This window comes from Corythoichthys intestinalis, chromosome 8, assembly GCF_030265065.1.
Source record: "Corythoichthys intestinalis isolate RoL2023-P3 chromosome 8, ASM3026506v1, whole genome shotgun sequence".
NCBI classification, from domain to species: Eukaryota; Metazoa; Chordata; class Actinopteri; order Syngnathiformes; family Syngnathidae; genus Corythoichthys; species Corythoichthys intestinalis.
Window position 1 is genome coordinate 19,522,528 of NC_080402.1, and position 20,315 is coordinate 19,542,842.

At 38.9% G+C, this 20,315-nt stretch overlaps 1 protein-coding gene across 1 annotated transcript; it reads left to right on the forward strand.

The window, feature by feature from the left end:
- Nucleotides 1-18: 18 nt before the first annotated feature.
- On the forward strand, nucleotides 19-19,614 carry LOC130921056 (choline transporter-like protein 1). Its single transcript, XM_057844679.1, has 16 exons — nucleotides 19-252; nucleotides 508-594; nucleotides 2,420-2,562; nucleotides 6,092-6,228; nucleotides 6,484-6,577; nucleotides 6,656-6,825; nucleotides 7,002-7,091; nucleotides 8,844-8,986; nucleotides 11,198-11,384; nucleotides 11,889-12,057; nucleotides 13,410-13,566; nucleotides 13,648-13,731; nucleotides 13,860-13,997; nucleotides 18,664-18,900; nucleotides 19,066-19,140; nucleotides 19,214-19,614. Exons 1-16 carry the CDS (start codon nucleotides 229-231, stop codon nucleotides 19,217-19,219), a joined length of 1,941 nt encoding a protein of 646 aa, XP_057700662.1. The 5' UTR covers nucleotides 19-228; the 3' UTR covers nucleotides 19,220-19,614.
- Nucleotides 19,615-20,315: the final 701 nt, after the last annotated feature.

The following is a 20,315-nucleotide window of genomic DNA, read 5'->3' on the forward strand; positions in this document are numbered from 1 at the left end:
CACCATTTTGAATGTTGTTTTCTTCCGCGTTTACCTGGGGGAAGTTGGCGAAAAATGGCGCCCGTTGCTTAATTTAATTTACTTTAGTGTGAACTAACACTAAGTACAGTTATAGAGATAGAATGACATGAATTGTGGAAACAAAAAAAACATAATTGTTGCAAAAGAAGCCACGCCGAAAGTTTTCTTTGTCTCCTCGCTACTGCTGTCTTTTTGTTCCTGTCTGAAATGGGATGTTGCAGCAGCACGGAGGTAGGTTCGCCATAATAATGGAAAAGAACTGAAAATGTGAACGATAATAAACTATAGCTACACCCAAACCGTGGCACACGTCTGATAGTGTGTGTCCGAGAACAATTCACGTCACTTTTCAGACAAAGGCGGCTTGTTTCTCCAGCACAGCCACAACAACAGGGACTCTGAAACAACCACTGGGCTTGACACGGCGCCGCTCGCCCAAAACTAAATTAGTCGAGCATAAGTTTTTGTCTGTTCATGTCTTGGCAGAGTAAACGTGACTGGAGCCCGCTAAAGGAGCGCAGTTGTACGGACATCCCATGGCTCATAATCTTCACGCTCTTTTGCATCGGAATGGTACGTGTATCATTGAATGCTTGCTGGGTTGATGTTTTTGTGAGAACATGACAGTGCAGTATTTCTTATAATGTGTCCTCACTATACATGTAATCACTCTATGTGATTGACATCAAACCACATACAAAGGAAAAACCTCTCTAGGACTGATGCCTTCCTCATGGGAATGACAACAGAAAACAAAAGAGAATAATCGCTTAACATCAGTTCATGACAACAGTAATATTTAATCTGCATGTGGAAGGGACGTAATGAAGAGCAAAAAGTACAGAACCACGTAGGAAAGGATGCCCAATCACCCTTGTGAAAATTTGAGTAAATATTAGAGGACATACAAGTAAGATAAAGTAATCATCACGCCTGTGTCAAGTGATTCAAAAAGAGGCGTCGGAGAAAATCAACTAAATAGCACAGGCTTGTGTCTTGGGGAAAAATGTTAGTGAATTAATTTCGTCAAACACACACTGCAGGACTGCAGCTATCTATTATTTTGTAGTCGATTAATCAATCAACAAGTTTGTTCGAATAATCGAGTAATCGGATTAGGAACATTTAATGAATTCCAGAATGCATTTTAGGAGATGTAAAACAAAGGCTTGCTAAGATAGCATTTAAAAAAAAAAACATTAAATGCAAATACAAAATAAAATTCCCAAGTGTTTCTTCAAACTATGCAGAATTGCACTTTCATTTGAAATAAAAATACTTGAGCTTAACCTCAAACTGTATAAAAACTAAATGAGGATCTAAGCAAAATAACAATTGGCTAACTTCGTTGGGGCTGCAGCCATCGATTATATTAGTAGTCGATTAATCGATGAACTAGTTAATTTGAATAACAGTAATCTGATAAGGAATATGAAAAATTAAAATACCCGAGCTGAGCCTCAAACGTTATAAAAAATAAATAAAGATTTATGTACAACAAAAGAACAGTCTAACTTATGCAGCAAAAGTTTGCTACCTTAAATGCTATAAAACACACCCCCCCCCCCCCAATGCTCTTAACAAATGGTACGGACACATATTCCAACAGAAAATAGCTAAATATACCTGTAAACTAAATTACGAATGCATTAGAAAGCATTACCTCAAACAAAACCTTAGCTTATGTCGGTCTCAACATGGACCAGCTGGATTCAGCCATGTGAAATGAGGCAGACTAGAGGGCAATGTAGCCACCCAAATCAATAAAACTCGATGCAAACACTTTCAAAATAAACCATTACAACCCCACTTTAATTAAACGAATATTCGAGGCAGCAAAATTTAATTCAAATCTTTTTTTCTAATCGAATACTCGAGTTAATCGATTATTCGTTGCAGCACTAACTGCGTAGGAAAAGTCCGCTAGCTTAAATGCTATAAAATGCAACAGTTGTATTTTACAGTGCTATCAACAAATCGTTCAAACATATTCCCACAAAAAATGGATAAATATACTTATGTACTCAAGTACGAATGCATAAAAAAAAAATATCAGCTCAAACAAAAACTTACATTATGTTGGTCTTAACTGGGAGCAGCTTGATTCAGCCATGTTAAATGAGTTATGTCATATGCGTTTTTGCCACTAGAGGACAGTGCATCCACCCAAATCAATATAACTAAATGCAAACACTTTCAAAATAAGCCATGACAACACCACTCTAATTAAACAAATACTGGAAAAAGCAAAATTTGATTCTAAGCTTTTTTTCTAATCGAATTACTCGAGTCAATCGATTAATCTTTGCAGCACTATTAATCACCCAATTTGGTTTGCATTTAGGATGGTGGTATTCCCAATTTCATAATGTTTCATTGTTTTATGTGTTTCACGCAGGTTTGTATATGTGGCTTCACCATTGCCACAGGAGCTGCTTCGCGACTTATATCGGGATATGACAGCTATGGCAACATTTGTGGTCACAACAACACCAAGATCCAGGATGTTGAGCTCAGTGGCCGGAACATGCTTGAAAACAAGTGGGTTTATTAGCCGGTTTACTTTATCGACCTCAATATTTTTCAAGACCATTCTGGAGTCTATTAATCTGATTTAAATCATCCTTTGATTTGTCATGTTGTTTTGTTGGTCAATTTAAGAAAACAAATGTAAACACTACTCCTCTTAGTTGCAATGTTTGCCTAATATCCATTAAAAAGCCTGAAATGACAGCAACTGGAGAAACAGAATTGAAGATCATCCATATCGATATGCTGGTCAAATTTCAACAACTTCAAATTTATTTTAAAAAAATATACATATTTTTTGGCACTGTAAGACGCCCCCACCAAATTGTACAAAAAAAAATATACATATATTTTGGCGCTGTAAGACGCACCCACCAAATTGTACAAGAAAACTGCAGTTGCTCATATACAGTGGGGCAAATACAGTAAGTATTTAGTCAACCACTAATTGTGCAAGTTCTCCCACTTGAAAATATTAGCAAGGCCTGTTATTGTCAACATTGTTAAACCTCAACCATGGGAGACAGAATGTGGAAAAAAAAAACAGAAAATCACATTGTTTGATTTTTAAAGAATTTATTTGCAAATCATGGTGGAAAATAAGTATTTGGTCAATACCAAAAGTTCATCTCAATACTTTGTTATGTACCCTTTGTTGGCAATAACGGAGGCCAAACGTTTTCTGTAACCCTTCACAAGCTTTTCACACACTGTTGCTGGTATTTTGGCCCATTCCTCCATGCAGATCTCCTCTAGAGCAGTGATGTTTTGGGGCTGTCATTGGGCAACAAGGACTTTCAACTCCCTCCACAGATTTTCTATGGGGTTGAGATCTGGAGACTGGCTAGGCCACTCCAGGACCTTGAAATGGTTCTTATGAAGCCACTCCTTTGTTGCCCTGGCTGTGTGTTTGGGATCATTGTCATGCTGAAAGACCCAGCCACGTCTCATCTTCAATGCCCTTGCTGATGGAAAGAGATTTTCACTCAAAATCTCTCGATACATGGCCCCATTCATTCGTTCCTTTACACAGATCAGTCGTCCTGGTCCCTTTGCAGAAAAACAGCCCCAAAGCATGATGTTTCCACCCCCATGCTTCACAGTGGATATGGTGCAATACAGTATTGTTTTTCCTTCAAACAAGAGAACCTGTGTTTCTACCAAAAAGTTCTATTTTGGTTTCATCTGACCATAACACATTCTCCCAGTCCTCTTCTGGATCATCCGAATGCTCTCTAGCGAACCGCAGACGGGCCTGGACGTGTACTTTCTTTCGCAGGGGGACACGTCTGGCAGTGCAGGATTTGAGTCCCTGGCGGCGCATTGTGTTACTGATAGTAGCCTTTGTTACTGTGGTCCCAGCTCTCTGTAGGTCATTCACTAGGTCCCCCCGTGTGCTTCTGGGATTTTTGCTCCCCGTTGTTGTTATCATTTTGACGCCACGGGGTGAGGAGGGAGTTGAAAGTCCTTGTTGCCCAACGACAGCCCCAAAACATCACTGCTCTAGAGGAGATCTGCATGGAGGAATGGGCCAAAATACCAGCAACAGTGTGTGAAAAGCTTGTGAAGAGTTACAGAAAACGTTTGGCCTCCGTTATTGCCAACAAAGGGTATATAACAATGTACTGAGATGAACTTTTGGTATAGACCAAATACTTATTTTCCACAATGATTTGCAAATAAATTCTTTAAAAATCAAACAATGTGATTTTCTGTTTTTTTTCCCGACATTCTGTCTCTCATGGTTGAGGTTTACCCATGTTGACAATTACAGGCCTCTCTAATATTTTCAAGTGGGAGAACTTGCACAATTAGTGGTTGACTAAATACTTATTTGCCCCACTGTATAAAATGCACTGGACAATAATACCGCTGGTGTCTATATGATTTGCGATACAAAGCTCACAATAACGATGATCTCACGATACAACGATACGACGATTATTGATACAGTGGTCCGGAAATCATTGTAGGATATTCTACAAAACAGTAAATAAACAGAAAAACAAACTATTTTCATCCTTCTGTTGTGAATTAAGAATGAGTTTATCACTAGTAGATGTTCAATCCGTTTGAGCTGGGAGGGTAGTCCCTTCCACTTCAAACGAATTGGACGTCTATGGCGGTCAATGGCAACCAAGAGTTTAATTTGGGTGCATTTAGTCACTTCCTTTGTATTTGGGGGGCATTTATGGGTCACTTCCAGTTTATTTTGAGTTACAGAACAGAAACTGAACCAAGAATCGACCAAAATGAATAGGCAATGACTCAAACTCAACAGAAAGCGACCTGTAAATGCCCTAAAATGAGCAAAATGTGACCTGTAAACGCCCCAGCGATAAATCGATTCCTGGCAGGGACATATGGATAACTTTTTGGGATACAAAGTGTCACGATATATCACCAATTCGATATTTTGTCACACCCCTATTTTATAGTCTGAAATTTCAGTAATCTAGGACAAGACATTTTTTTTCATCTGGCTCTCCAGCCACATTTTAAAACAGTCTTGTAAGGGTACTAACCACAAAGTGTTCATAGGAATGGATCTGAATACAGTAGTTGTTCTTTGAAAGTTAAGAAATTTTTCAAAGAATTTAAAAACGCAGCTGTAATAAGACACTAAATATCGGGAAGTTTAAAGGTAGGGTTTTTAAAAGAAAGTGAACCCTCTTCGCATGACACTTTTTAACATTACTCACTGTTATGCAAATGTAAAAAGAAGTTTGTTAATATATAAGAAAACTTAAAAACAATAGCATGCGTTGTTTATTAACTATGCATTCCATCATTGGCCTGGTGAAATAATTTACAGTAGTGTCATTTCTAATTGTATAAAAGCCCTCGGGACAGCATGCTAGCTTGTGCGTTCTTGTTAACATTCCTAACATATCCAAATGAAAGAAAACATTAGATTAATGAGCACATCTAATTTTTTTTTTGTAATTCCTCAGAAAGTACTTGAAAGTTGTTGTCTCACTTTTCATTTTTGTGGGTCGTGGTGTTCTAGCAGAATTCAGCCTACAGGCCCAATGTTACTGGAACAATGGTGCATGGTTTATTGATGCTTGATTTTCCATCAAGTCTTTTCAGCTACAAAGAAACAACTGTGCAGCAAGGAAGCAAATGTCCCCGTTTTTTATTTTTTGCTTTCACTTCAAGGACAGACTTGCATTCTAATGACCAAACGGGCGTCTGTTTTAATAGCGTCGACTAGGAGGACGCCTTGGAATTTTAGCCTGCATGAGCTTATTGGTGGATAATTCTAACAAAAACTTTTAGGCCAGTCAGTGAGAGTCAGTGAAAGTGTTCCCAACCACCCCAACAACTACCTAGTATCTTTTCCAACCAAATCAAACCAGTCCAGCAGAGATTTAGTGACGAATAATGAAATTTAACTGTTTTACTATCATTTAAATGTGTTTTTAGATCAGATATTTGGAATTCTTGTCACGTTGCTTGTTTTAACCCAATTATCTATTGTGTGAAACGAGAAGGTAGCAACTTTATCACATTTTACTTCTTTCTGTATGTCTGTCAGGTATGTATTCTTTCTGGACCCTTGCAACATTGATATCATAAACAGGAAGATGAAGAGCATCGCTTTGTGCGTCACTAAATGTCCAGCTACTGAACTGAAGACTTACTATGATTTAAAGCAGTTTGCCCAGAATAATGGTGAGAAAATAAATCTGTCTTTTGAGTTTGTTGTATTTGGCATGCAGCGGACAACTAAAACACTACTTAAGCTAATGTTAATTAATTTAGTAACACCTTAATACTGCTGTCCACTAACCACTTGATAATTCAATTAACCTATGGTAATACAGTGTTTCCTTATCCCTGCTTTAAATATATTTACCAGATTTCTTTGTAGTTCAGGGATATTTTATTCAATTATTTTAATCATAAAATCAATGTCTGTTTTCAAAGGATCTGCACTTTGCACCTATGATATTAGTCCAGGAAGATACCCGGGCCATTCGGAAAGATTCACCAAATGTCCCAAGCTCCCGGTTGCACCAAGGTAATTCATTTTTTTCATGTTTTCCTTTCAATAAGATGCTTATAATCTGTTTTTAAATTGAATGTTTCTCCTCTTCAGTAAATCAGTACCACTGTTTCGCCGTTGCATACCAGCAGACATCAGCTGTTACGCCGAATTGGCCCTTTCCTTTTTCACATTCATTAGTGACAACAATGTTTTCCGTCGAGTTGTTGCGGGAGTGATGGCCAGCAAGGACATCATTATTGGACTTTGTGTGCTGTCTCTAGGTGAAACATACACTCTCACTGAATTTGTAACTGTACTTGTCTTGAACATTTTACAAGACACTAGTGACGAGATTTATCGAAGTTTCGAGTTCAGGCTTGTTCCTGTTCCATTTATAATATAAAGAGTGTTTTCCAATATTTTAACTGTGCATAAACTTTTGTTGTGTTTAATGCAGTTCTTTCCCTGATCATGATGGTCGTCATCCGTTACATCTCTAAAGTCCTGGTGTGGATTCTCACTATTCTAGTTGTCATTGGCACTCTAGGTAACTCTAAATACACGCTTTGGGTCATTCCACAATTGAAGGGCATTTTACGTCACACCCTTCAGATTTCAAAGAATCCACATACAAAATGCTAGACCATTTTACAAAGTGACTTTATCTTCTTGATCAGTAACATCTAGCTAAATAGCTAACTAGCTTCTAAACTATAGACCCTACTCACCAACGTCACAGAATGACGTGTCGCTGTATCCGGCCGCCAAATTGTCCGTCAGTGTTTATCCGTATTCTCAATGGTTTCAATTTGTCGTGCAATTTATAGTGCAATTCATGGAAGCCCCGGTGCTTTCAGACGCTCTAAACTCATTGGATGCGTTGCATAAAAGGCGTTATGTGGAAAAGCTTCAGTCTATCCATTCGCCAGATCCATATTTGATGCCTAAATCGATATTTTTCGACCCGCTGTCTTCGCCCTCTCTGCCTGACATCTGCTACCCTGATATCTACAACTATCTTGTCCACACAAAATCAGCCTATTCTCACGAAAGTTTGAAAAACTTTAAGGGCAGCACTCTAAGCAACATTACCCCGTGTGACCCTTTACTTCCAATTTCCTAAAATGGCGACGATCAATAAAAAAAAAGTTGACTGCGATGGCCGACGCTTCAAGGATAGGTGGATATTGGACTATTTCTTCAATAAAACACGCAACAACTGTGTCTGCCTCATTTGCAAAGAGACTTTCGCTGTTTTCAAAGAGTTCGATGTGACGCAATATTACCAAACAAGACACGCTGACATGTACAACAACATTACAGGGAAGATACGCAGCGAGAAATTATAGCAACTTGAAGCTAGTTTAATTTCACAGCAGCAGTATTTTGCAAGAGCCCGAGTGTCGAAAGAGAACGCCACAAAGACGAGATTGTTGAAATTATGAATTAAAAAAATTATAAAGCAAATGTGATCCACAGAAGGGCTTGCTAAAATTTGTTTAAATATATTGTTCTATGTAAATCAGCCAAGGTAGCCCCCTGCATTTTTACCTCACCAAATCTGTCCCCCTTTGCAAAAGGTTTGGCTACACCTGTTTAACTTCTTTCACTTGGTACCAGCTAAATATTATTCAAAAAATAATGATGGTGGAAGAAATAAGCATCTTGAATTTGAAACTGTATGTTGTCGGCGATTAGGCTCGCAATGATCTTAATTGTGGTTGTCAGCCCCAAACCCTCTAAATATATATTAAATGCATCTTACCAGATATAAAATGACTACTACATAATCTGTAGTGATCGTTTGGTGCCCAGTTTTCTCGTCGTATTGCAGCAGTCCATCTCGCTCTCCTCTCCGGGTCTCTCGGAATACGGTAGAACTTCAAGTCTCTCCGTCTATCTTCTCTGTTATTGCAACCAACTGCCACACATGCCACCATTTTGATTATTAATGTTAACGAGCAGAAAACACGCCATAATAGGAGGAATTTACGTAGCGGTAATGCTTAAACCCGACGAGCTGACGGACAATATGGCGCGGAGGCGTGGTTGTGACGTCATGTGAGTAGGGTCTATAGAAAAACCTAACATTACAGATTCTCAACACTGTTACTTGCAACCCTGTGTCTACGACTATACCAAGTATATGATATGTAGAATACAAAATTCTATCCTTTATCTGTAAGCGTAATATACTATATAATACGTAATAATAGTACTTAGCAAAAAAATATTAAAACTAAACATGTAGTTGAATCAGATACAGTACAACAGTGTTTGTGTGGGTCTTTTTTCGCAGGGGGTACAGGCGTCCTCTGGTGGCTTTATGTGGACCACAGGAACGCCCTCAATAACAACACCGCCTCTGTCTTTGGGAAAGAAGTGGCAGCCGATAATGTGAAGGCGCTCCTCGTGTACGCCATTTGTGCTACTGTTTTCACGGTATGTCTGAATGAGAATTTGTGAACTTTTAACAACAAGAAAACAAATAACACAATTGATGGTTCAAAGATTTACCCTTCCATCTCAGAACTCAAGTTTACAAGTTAAGCAAATATTCACTGCCTTTATTTATTGTCGATTACTGATATCCTGTAAAACTATACTTCCTAACTATAAAATGAGCATATGGTATGTATTGGAATTTTTTACTTGTGGCACTTTCTTTTGTGACACTGGCCACTAGGAGATGCAAAATCATTATTAACAAAGATCATCACCCAAACAGCCTAACAGGTATCCTAATATATTGGCCAATCTTTAAAATATTCTAGATATCAGCTGGTCAATATATTGGTCAACCTTCATCGTTTAAACAGTGAACATTACAGTCATCCTATTATTTTGGATATACTGTATATAGGCTAGTCTTGAAAATCATTTATATGGCGGAAAACACTCAGGTGACTTGAAGTTCCGCTCTGAGACCCCCAATTTGGCCAAATTTCAAAATTGTCCTATATGCATGTGTCATTACAAAGCTTAAAATCTCAATTTTCTGGGGGAAGAAAAATTTTGAACAGGTGGGCATTTAAAAAAAAAAAAAATGTAAACAGCAAAACCCTAACTGGAGGCGAGAGCCCGTGAAAACATAATTAAAGACACCATGGTTTTAACGAGATATTATCGCGTACTTACATCTACGTCAAGGCCTTTCTGCGGTTTGCTAGAGAGCATTTGGATGATCCAGAAGAGGACTGGGAGAATGTGTTATGGTCAGACGAAACCAAAATTGAACTTTTTGGTAGAAACACAGGCTCTCGTGTTTGGAGGAGAAAGAAGACTGAATTGCATCCGAAGAACACCATACCCACTGTGAAGCATGGGGGTGGAAACATCATGCTTTGGGGCTGTTTTTCTGCAAAGGGACAAGGACGACTGATCTGTGTAAAGGAAAGAATGAATGGGGCCATGTATGGAGAGATTTTGAGTGAAAATCTCCTTCCATCAGCAAGGGCATTGAAGATGAGACGTGGCTGGGTCTTTCAGCATGACAATGATCCCAAACACACAGCCAGGGCAACAAAGGAGTGGCTTAGTAAGAAGCATTTCAAGGTCCTGGAGTGGCCTAGCCAGTCTCCACATCTCGACCCCATAGAAAATCTGTGGAGGGAGTTGAAAGTCCGTGTTGCCCAAAACATCAACAGCAGCGAGGACGTCCATCCAGCCAGGGGTCAGGATAGTCAGGCGGCTGCGGCTCTGGGGAGGGGGGAAAGGGGACACCGGGGGACTAGTGATGAAAAGACAAGTCAACTAGATATTAGAATTAAAAAGAGAATTAGAATTAGAAAAGACAAAGTAAAGACAAGTGGAAAGTAGAGTGAAAAACAGAGGATAGGACTCAGTGCCTGTACTTCCCCCAGCATTATAGCTCCTAGGGGAGCATAACTGAACTGTGAGTCTAGTCTGTTTTAAACTAGCTTGACCGTAAACTTTGACAATTAGAAACGTTTTTAGTCTATTCTTAAATGTACAGACTTTGTCTGCCTCTTTAATATTAGCTGGAAGCTGATTCCATAAGACAGGAGCTTGGTAACTAAAGGCTCTAGCTCCCACGATACCAGAACTGTGAGATGGACGTGCTAACCACTGTCGCACCGTACCACCTTTGTTAATTTATTTTTAAGAATAACGTAAAAAAAAAAATGCTTGTCTTCATTAGATGCTTCACTGAGTGAGTCCCCTCAAATTCACTCACGTTTCGATGCTCACGCTGCCGAGAACAGCCTCTCACCAAGACAATGAATGAGTTAGCACTGCACATTTCAGACTGGGCTGTTGTAGTAACATCTTAACGATGATTTATGCCTTCTCTAGCCAAATCAAAGCTACAAACCTGTTAATAATCATTAGCTTTAAGTACCAAACAGTCTGGTCGCACTGCTTAGCAGGAGGGAGGGTGAGAGGCTGTGGCACTTTTACGAGCCTGAAGCAGAAAAACAACTTTGCGTGTTTAAAAATAAATAAATAAATATAGCACGTACTTGGAGCGCGTGTATTGCGCATCCCACATCGCGATGATGATGTTCAAATGATATGATATATTGTTCAGGCCTAAGTGAGATGCATGTGAAAACTTTGTGTCAATGTTTAGGTCCAAAGTACTCATAAGAGAATGCTTAAAGCTTGTGGAATTGACTGTTTCTCCTCCAGGTGGTTCTCCTGCTGATCATGATCTTCTTGAGGAAGCGTGTGGCTCTCACAATTTCTCTGTTCCACGTGGCTGGAAAAGTGTTTATCCACATTCCCTTGCTGGTCCTGCAGCCCTTCTGGACCTTCCTCTGCCTCATGCTCTTCTGGGTGTATTGGCTGGCCGTTTTTCTCCTCCTCGGACTTTCAGGTTTAATTCAACTACCTTTGGTTCGCAATTATTTCAAAAAAGAGTTTGGTTCATATATATGAAGCACATTACTTTTGTGGTCCAAATAAGTTCATGGTGAAGCCTTTTCCAAGTTTTTTTTGTGACATTAGGTCCTAGTCTCGCGGCACAACTTAACTCCCACATCCGGAATCTTGTGCCAGTCTCGTGCTGTGGGAAGACAGTCAAAGAGCTGTTTCTCTTCTTATCTCCCACTTCTTTTTTCTCTGTTGAATTTCTTTTTATTTTCAAGCCAAATTCAGCCACTAAGCTGTGCAAGTCATCTCTAATGACACAATTTATGTACATACACAACTGGATCACTTATGTTGGCTAATCAAAACAAAATTCAATTCATGAGTGAGTATTATAAAGCTAATATTATTTCTTTATGATGCAGATTTATTAAACACAGAATATTTTTGAGAAAGTTTACTTTATTTGACGGCGAGATTTAAATTCGATACGTCTTTGTTACCTCTGCAGGAAGTCCAGTGAAGAACAACTCCACAAATGTGGTGGAGTATCCAATGAACGGACCTGCTCAGTACTTGGTCTGGTATCATGCAGTAGGTCTCATCTGGATCAGCGAGTTTATCCTCGCCTTCCAGCAGATGACTATCGCCGGTGCTGTGGTCACGTACTACTTCACACGGTAAAGACAACATCATAGTCTGATGGGCTTTATTAGCATATATAGTGTTCTCTGTTTACGGCGACATTTCAAAGTGAAGCATATAAAGTGCTAAAGTCCATCAAATTCAATTTTAAATGATGGATGAGGATTTTCGTGTTCAAATTTGTGTTCAAGAGAAGTTGGTTCTGTTCATTCTGCTAGAATTTTATAAGAAATATCCTATAAAAATAACACAAACCAAGTAAAGTAGGTTATGGCTAATTCTGGGACATTTGTTGGCCTATTTTTGGTAGCATTCTATAATGGTTCTTCTAATCAAAAATAAAAAATGAATCCGTGCCCAGCTCAAACTGTCGTCAGCATACATTGGCTTTGGTGGTAAAATGTGGAGCAAACAATTCATCTGAATTTTTATTCAGATAGGGGAGACTGAAATTCTAAGCAATGGCAGGATTGTATAGAGCGCCCTCCATAATTATTGGCACCCCTGGTTAAGATGTGCTTTTTAGCTTCTAATATTTTTTTGTTTAATTCAAATAATATGGGGCCTTAATGGAAAAAAAGAGAAGAATCCAACCTTCAATACAAGTGCATTTATTCAGTGTGGGAAAAAATCCCACATAAAGAAATAATTATTTGACATCAAATAATGTGTGTCACAATTATTAGCACCCCTGGTGTTAATACTTTTTACAACCCCCTTTTGCCAACAAAATAGCACCTAATCTTCTCCCATAATGTTTCACAAGATGGGAAAAGACAGAAAGAGGGATCTTCAGCCATTCCTCTTTGCAGAATCTCTCTCAATCCCAGACCCAGTAACGACCCATCTTCAGCTTTCGGGCAGAGGGCAACAGATTTTGATTTAAAATGTCCTGGTATTTCAAAGAATTCATGATTCCATGTACCCTAACAAGGTTCCCAGGGCCTTTGGAAGCGAAACAGCCCCACAGCATCACTGACCCACCCCCATACTTCACAGTGGGTATGAGGTGCTTTTCAGCCTGCGTATCTTTCGTGGCATGCCAGACCCACTTAGAGTGTTTGTTGCCAAAAAGCTCAATCTTCGTCTCATCTGACCAAAGCACACGGTCCCAGTTGAAGCCTGGGAGACCAAGATTGAGCTTTTTGGCAACAGACGCTCTAAGTGGGTCTGGCGTATAAACATAAAATTGTGAAGTAAATCAGTGCGTGTATTAAAGCTATATAAGTTTACCACTGGAACACATTCCTGATGTTTTCCACATGGTAATCGATTTAGATACACTTAGATAAAGGTTTTTACTTTTGTAATATATTTTATTTAGGTGATATAAAGATCGATTCAAATGTCTTAATTGACCAACATCTGTATATTCATACGTTTGCAGGAATAAATCCAACATGCCATCCACTCCCATCTTATCCGCAATGTTTCGTACCTTCCGCTACCACCTTGGTACTCTGGCTAAAGGCTCCTTCATCATCACGCTGGTCAAGATTCCTCGTCTCATCCTGACATACATTCACAGTCAACTCAAGGGAAAAGTGAGCATGCCTTAGAGTGGAAAACTCATTTGAAACTCATAAGTTACTTTGCTGATGATGACTTTGCTCCTTGCAACCTAGGAAAATGCGTGTGCTCGCTGCATGCTAAAATCATGCGTGTGCTGCTTATGGTGTTTGGAGAAGTGTCTGGCATACTTAAATCAAGTAAGTGAACATGCACGTTAGACAGAATATGATTTAAGCTGTGGAACCAACAAAAATGAATGACTAGAGTAGTTCCAAGGAAGACATAAAATAATATAATAATGACTTTCTCATGTATGGTTGGATAGAATGCATATACAGCCACAGCCATCAACAGTACCAGTTTCTGCACATCAGCCCGCGACGCTTTTGTAATCCTGGTGGAGAATGCAGTGCGAGTCGCTACCATCAACACTGTGGGTGACTTTGTCCTCTTTTTGGGAAAGGTATGGAACCTTTCGTAATACTGCACAAAAACACCGTATTGTTTGTTATCGCTCCTTTTTTTGTTGCAAAAACTCCAATCTTTTACACCTGATTCACACTGTTCCAACTCTAATATTCACGCGATGCAGGGTTGTATTTTTACTAGCCCTAAAATCACTGATTTCCCCCAAAACTCACATTTTTAATGAAAAAAAAATACCCGTTCATTTCCAATTGCACATTAAACCTAACGCAATGGCATTGCTCGTTCAATCATACAGATTAACTCTCTGACAAATTCCGAGAGACATTCAACCGAGATCTACAAGAAACACCATTATTATTGTTATTATTTTTTGTAGGAAAACACTACCCAAAAGGCACGCATAAAAGCAACACTTGGTAACTTTTCAGTTTGTTCGATTTGAGCGATGCTGGTGGACAAAAGCGATAGTGTTTTGCCTTAAGGAAGACTGCGTTTCCCATGAGGACCAGCGCACACCTGTACAATGTCGTTAAATCATCAATCAAGCAAAAGAGAAATCAATCTCCCAGATTCTGCCTGCCTGCTAGGGATGTGAATTGATACGATTCTTACGATTCTGATTCCATTACAAATATTGCTTAACGATTCAGTTCTTTATCGATTCTTCTATCGGTTCTTATTTGTGGGAAAAAGAAGAACGAACGTTTTGATTGGTATCGAGTTTGTTTAATCAGAAGTCACAACCTTACAAACTCACAACGAGGTCAAAAGAGGCCCAAAGCCTCAATATTAACTGTGGCAATAAGTGGCAAATGCACAAGAATGTGTAACATTTTACTGAAACATTTTTCTAATAGAAATAAAAAATATTGGTATATATTGGCATATAGGTCGTTCTTCTACCTTTGGCAATATGTGTTAAAGCAGGGGTCCCCAAACTTTTTCATATGAGGGCCACATAACTTTTCCCTTCTCTGATGAGGGGCCGGGGTCAGTTTGTAACAGAAAAAGTGTGACGATTGCAGAGTGCCTAAATGTAAAAAAATATTGTTTTTCAGAAAGCCACAATCAAATAACCCTTTCTGGATTCTTCACGGAACAAAAGTAAATAAAATAAAAATAATAATAAAATATAATATAATAATAAATAGTAATAAAACTATTAATTAAATAGATAATAACCAAATCACCCTCTCTGAGTTCTTCACAGAAAAAGGCCAGGAAAGAAATAACACTATTGAGAAAAAAAAAGGAAAAAAAAATTTCAAAATGCTCTCTGGTATTGTTCAGGGGGCAGGACCAAATGTGGTGGCGGGCCGTAGTTTGGGGACCCCGGTGTTAAAGCGTACTATTTACCATTATATTGAAATGCATGCCTTTTAGTTTTTATGGTGCTTTCACGCTCAAGTGGGGGCGCCCTTGCGCTTCCTCACACGAAGAAGAACGCGCTCACGTGAAGAAGAGCGCGCTAACACGCGAAGAAGTGCCGCATCCAAGCGAGTGAGCGAGTTAGTGAGAGAGGGAAACCCTGCTACGAGCCTACGTTCTTTGTTAATGTTTGTAAAATATCTACAGAGGCAACACCTGTATGTATTATCTTTTGTGTTGTTGTGTGTTTCCACTCGCGATCTGACACTTAAATCCAGTTGTGTAGTGGTTTGAACGACGTGCTAATGCTAGCGAACGCATGCTAACCCTTTGTGTTATAACTGTATTAGCAGCTAATCATGGCTGATTTACGTTGATGCAAACCTGTTCGTTATTGGTGACGAAATTGATTTGTTTCATTTCTATTTTTAGTTTCACTCTTCAAGTGAGGGTTGAATAAAGTCAGCAAATTATACCAACGTCTTCTGCATCGTCATTTGGGAGTTTAGCTAGCTGTATAGCCAGGACTGAGCCTTAGCATCTCGGTGAGGACAGTGCAGTCGTATTCCCTCCCGATGCAGTTATCTCCACTTTTCAATGACTGCAAGTCGCTTTGTTGTTATTTTTCCTCGTGAAGTGAAGACACACTTTCGAGTGTTTGAACCTACGTGCTGTCATTGTTATGTTTACGGCTGCAGTGCTCGTGCATAACCATCGTAACCTTTCATTTTCACCCTCTTTCCTGGTGAAGTGTAGCCACTTTGGAGCGAGTGGTTCTTGGCGCCATGCTAGTTTGATGCGTCTGGACAACAAGACAGTTCACGACGCAATATGCGTCTTTAGGAATCGTTAAAGGGATCGTTAAGGCTTTTTCATTGTGATGTCGAGGCCTCGAAACACTTGGAACCGGTTCGGAATTGGAATTGGATTTCGATTCCCATCCCTACCGCCTGCAGATGGGTTAAATAACATTTCTGTTTCCAAGGCTGTGTGAAAGATGAAAAGTAATAAGGTAATGAATCCAGTTGTAGCTAAACAATAGCATATGATTGTGAGTAACGATGTGATTAGTGCCCCCCCCCCACCCCCACCACCACACACACACAACCGAACTCGGCAGCACTGACGACTAGCAAGTGAAAGCCGGGCCAATGTTTAATCAGAATATCTTGTTAGCCTACCTTTTTTTCCTCGTCTGGCAAAACTTTTTGTCTTTTGTTGCTCTGCTGTCTTTGCAGAATTTGCGCGAAAGCGTTCGCATCGACTTCCATCTTTATTATGATGCGGGAAAGGGGGAAGTGACGCATGCCGTAAAGCAGTGAGCGCATTTGTAGTTTATTTTGTGTCATCCTCCTCAAAATGAATTATTGCCTGTGAAAGCGAAACAGACCCCCCCAATATATAAAAGAGGTGTCATTCAACAAGTTGTCAGTCGACTTATCATCACAAATGTCATCAAATCAAATATCAAAATATTTTATAAAGGTTGAAAAGTTACCTAGTGTTGCTTCACCTTGTGAACTAATTTGACCCCATGGTCAATGTTCGTGGACCCACAAAAAAAATACCGCATTGGCTGCCATTCACAATAAACTCCACCCTCCAAACCTCATTGGGTCTCATTGATATTGAACTAGGACCCACAAAATGAATAGCCGTTGACTCTAGGGGTGTATCGGTACACAAAAATCTCGGTTCGGTACGTACCTCGGTTTTGAGGTCACGGTTCGGTTCATTTTCGGTACAGTAAGAAAACAAAATGCAAAATATAAATGTGCTAGTTGTTTGTTACACACCTTTGTGCTTTCAACAATAGGAACATTAGCCTATACAAAGCTAAAATTCTGCTAAAAAAGTAGCGAGTATTTAAAGATAATCCAACAACAATTTGCCTTTCAGACCCCGCGTATTGGTCAGCTTTCTTTCTGAAAGAAAAAAGAAGTCCTGTGCTAAAGAGAAAAGCAATCCCAATGACAAAGATTTTAACATGTATTTTACAAATGAAAAATACATCAAATACCTCAATGAATCATTTTTTCCCCTTATGAATGGTTTTCAAAAGCTTTATTGGTGGATTTTCTCAAGTTAAAGCGCCACACAGAAATTAATAAATTTAATTGTGTAAGCAGGATCTGTGTATTCTTCTTCTTATTTAATTACAGGTGTTTTAGCTCATTTCAATTTATTTGATTTAAATGGGCTATTATTTATTTTATTATGTGTTTATATTTTACAAATGTGATGTAGTATTCATTTATATTGTATATTTTATGTTGTATAACTTTAGTTCCTATGTGAATATTAGTTCCTACTTGTTTTGTTGTGGTCAGAGGGTTTTGTTTTGAACACGGGGCCATGTTGGTTATGATTATAGCAGAGAAGACAGCAGTAAATCAACAAAGACAAGTCAACTGTGCCCCAATCTACCACTCCAGGGATATGATGAACTCAAAAAGTGGGTTACGATTGCATATTCGTTTGAAAATCGTCCGGATCCATCGTATTTTTACACAAATGACTGCCGGTCTGCCCGATCCTAGCTACCAGTAGGAGTATTGACGCAGGAGGGTCGCGTCTCACGTCAAATAATAAACCGTTCTTTTCGCGTGCGTCGCGTTGAGCCGCTTCTGGGACGCGTCTAACACGCGGCCGCAGTGTGACTGGTGTGCATTGGCTGATTGACTTTAACGCCCGCGTTTCACTGCGTTCTCGCAGTGGCCACGTTCTCGCGCCGTTGACGTTTCTGGGTTATACTGTCCTAACGTGTTGATCCTCATTATAGTTGAGAAGACGGAATAAATATAATCTACACAAAGAAACTGTAACCCGATCGACTCACAGCCTCGAAAAGTAAGGGTTACATTATGTCAGAAATTCGTTCGGTACGCGTCCGTTCCGAACCGAGCACCACGTACCGAAACGGTTCAATACAAATACATGTACCGTTACACCTTTAGTTGACTCCCATTGACTCTTGGACCCAAACAAAAAAGGCGATTATTATTTTTGACCAAAACATCATATCTGACCATAAACCCACTATTAAATGCGAATGACACTTTGAAATACATCTTTTCCCTATTCACATCAATAGTATTTCAACATATTATTACTAAAATTTGACACTTTAACACACTCATATTCTTGACCTAATGGTCCTAATCTTTGACCAAAAATTCATCATCAACACGAAAGCATTCCCATGCATTTTCTGCATAATTGGTATTTTCTAGTTCTTTTTTTTCTAATACTGGTCATTAGAAGGTCAATGAAATAAAATAAAGATTTATACTAGCCAACCTGACAAAACCTTTTTGGCATCTGCGTGACAGGTGCTCATCGTGGCCTGCACGGCGTTTGCCGGTGTGCTGGCGTTGAACTACCAGCGCGAGTACACCGTGTGGGTCCTTCCTCTCCTCATCGTGTGTGTGTTTGCCTACATGGTGGCCCACTGTTTTCTCTCAGTCTTCGAGAACGTAGTGGACGTCCTCTTCCTCTGCTTTGCCGTCGACAGCAAGTACAACGATGGCAGCGCCGGTCGAGAGTACTTCATAGACAAGACCTTAATGGTGCGAGAACATACAGAACAAAGTGTTCCTCCACGGCCCAGCTAGATCACAGTTTTTATTATTCTATTATAGAATATCACGAAATTCCACAATATGACCATTTTTGTGTACATTTTAAAAAGTGTATGATGTGGTGCGTTGTCTGACTTTTGTTCAACTTCTTAGGAGTATGTTGAGAACAGTAGGAAAAGTGGCCGTTACAAGCCAGAGGATGGAAGTGGACGAGAAATAAAGCCCATGGTGAGTAACAAAGATGTTGCTCTGCTGCAAGTGTACGTGAGGTAACTAAATTATTTAACTTTTTTCTTTGCAGACGTGATAAGGGACACTTGATGGATGGATAGAGAGACAAAGACAGAGCAAGATAACCAAGAGCATTATTAATAAGTCTGACAGTAGTTTTTTTGTTTTGTTTTTATAACACTAAAGTTTGGAGGGTGTTCTGAATCTGTCAGATTTTTTTTTCCTAAACCCCAAACGCAGTTTTTAAACCTCAACGACAGCCGTTTTAACGTGGTTTAACATGTTTGATATCTAAAAACAGTCGGTGTACATTTTTAATCTTTGTAATAACTATGTGACTGTTTATGACTTGTTTTTGTACATCAAATAAATAAAGATATGAACTGATGAGTACTCAAAATTGTTATTTCCTGAAATTGCACAGGACCATTTCTAAACAGCAGGGGGCAGGACATGCAATGAATTTGAATGAGGACAAACTAAGGGTGGCTGACAACTTATATTTAAACAGTTTAATTGCAATAAATTAAGCCAAAAAACGGAAAGCTGCATTTATTTTGATGATTTATTTAAAATGTAGTTCTTTTTAATGAATTCTCTACATAAAGGGAATCTGATTGCATTATTGACAATTTTGAAGTGTATGACTGACAAAAACCCTAATAAATGTGTGAATTACGAAACAATCCACATTATTTAAATCTAGTAATTAAGTAGGACTTTGCCTTCCGAAAAGAATAATCTGAAGTTCTGAAATTTTACGGCTATTCTTACTAAGATGTATTAAATGTCTGCATTTTTGTACATGAAGCCCTCAGCTATTTTGGTTTGATTCAAAATGAAAGCATTTCTGATAGATGCTACATCATACAGTTTTTGTTCTTCAATATCAAAAAACCTAGAGGATGTAAAACAGGAAATGAAAGCAAATCCTATTAAAAGTTGTTGTGAACAAAAATATAATTAGGGAACAGGAAGTTTCTAAAAGACCAACACAGAAAATGTTTTGTTTCATGTTCTGTGCTAAAAGGGTGAGCAATCATTGCAAACCTAACAACAATAAGGTTCCAGTAAATCCTAGAAATATTAACATAACATTTTTCTCCACCTTTTTACTTATTATTTTGTAGTATATATATATATATATATATATATATATATATATATATTAG

Excerpts from the sequence above, each read along its gene's own strand:
- LOC130921056 (XM_057844679.1), top strand. The coding sequence starts at position 229 with ATGGGATGTTGCAGCAGCACGGAG. Across the intron at positions 13,732-13,859 it reads GTCTGGCATACTTAAATCAA|AATGCATATACAGCCACAGC; the intron begins GTAAGTGAACAT and ends ATGGTTGGATAG. Across the intron at positions 18,901-19,065 it reads TCATAGACAAGACCTTAATG|GAGTATGTTGAGAACAGTAG; the intron begins GTGCGAGAACAT and ends TCAACTTCTTAG.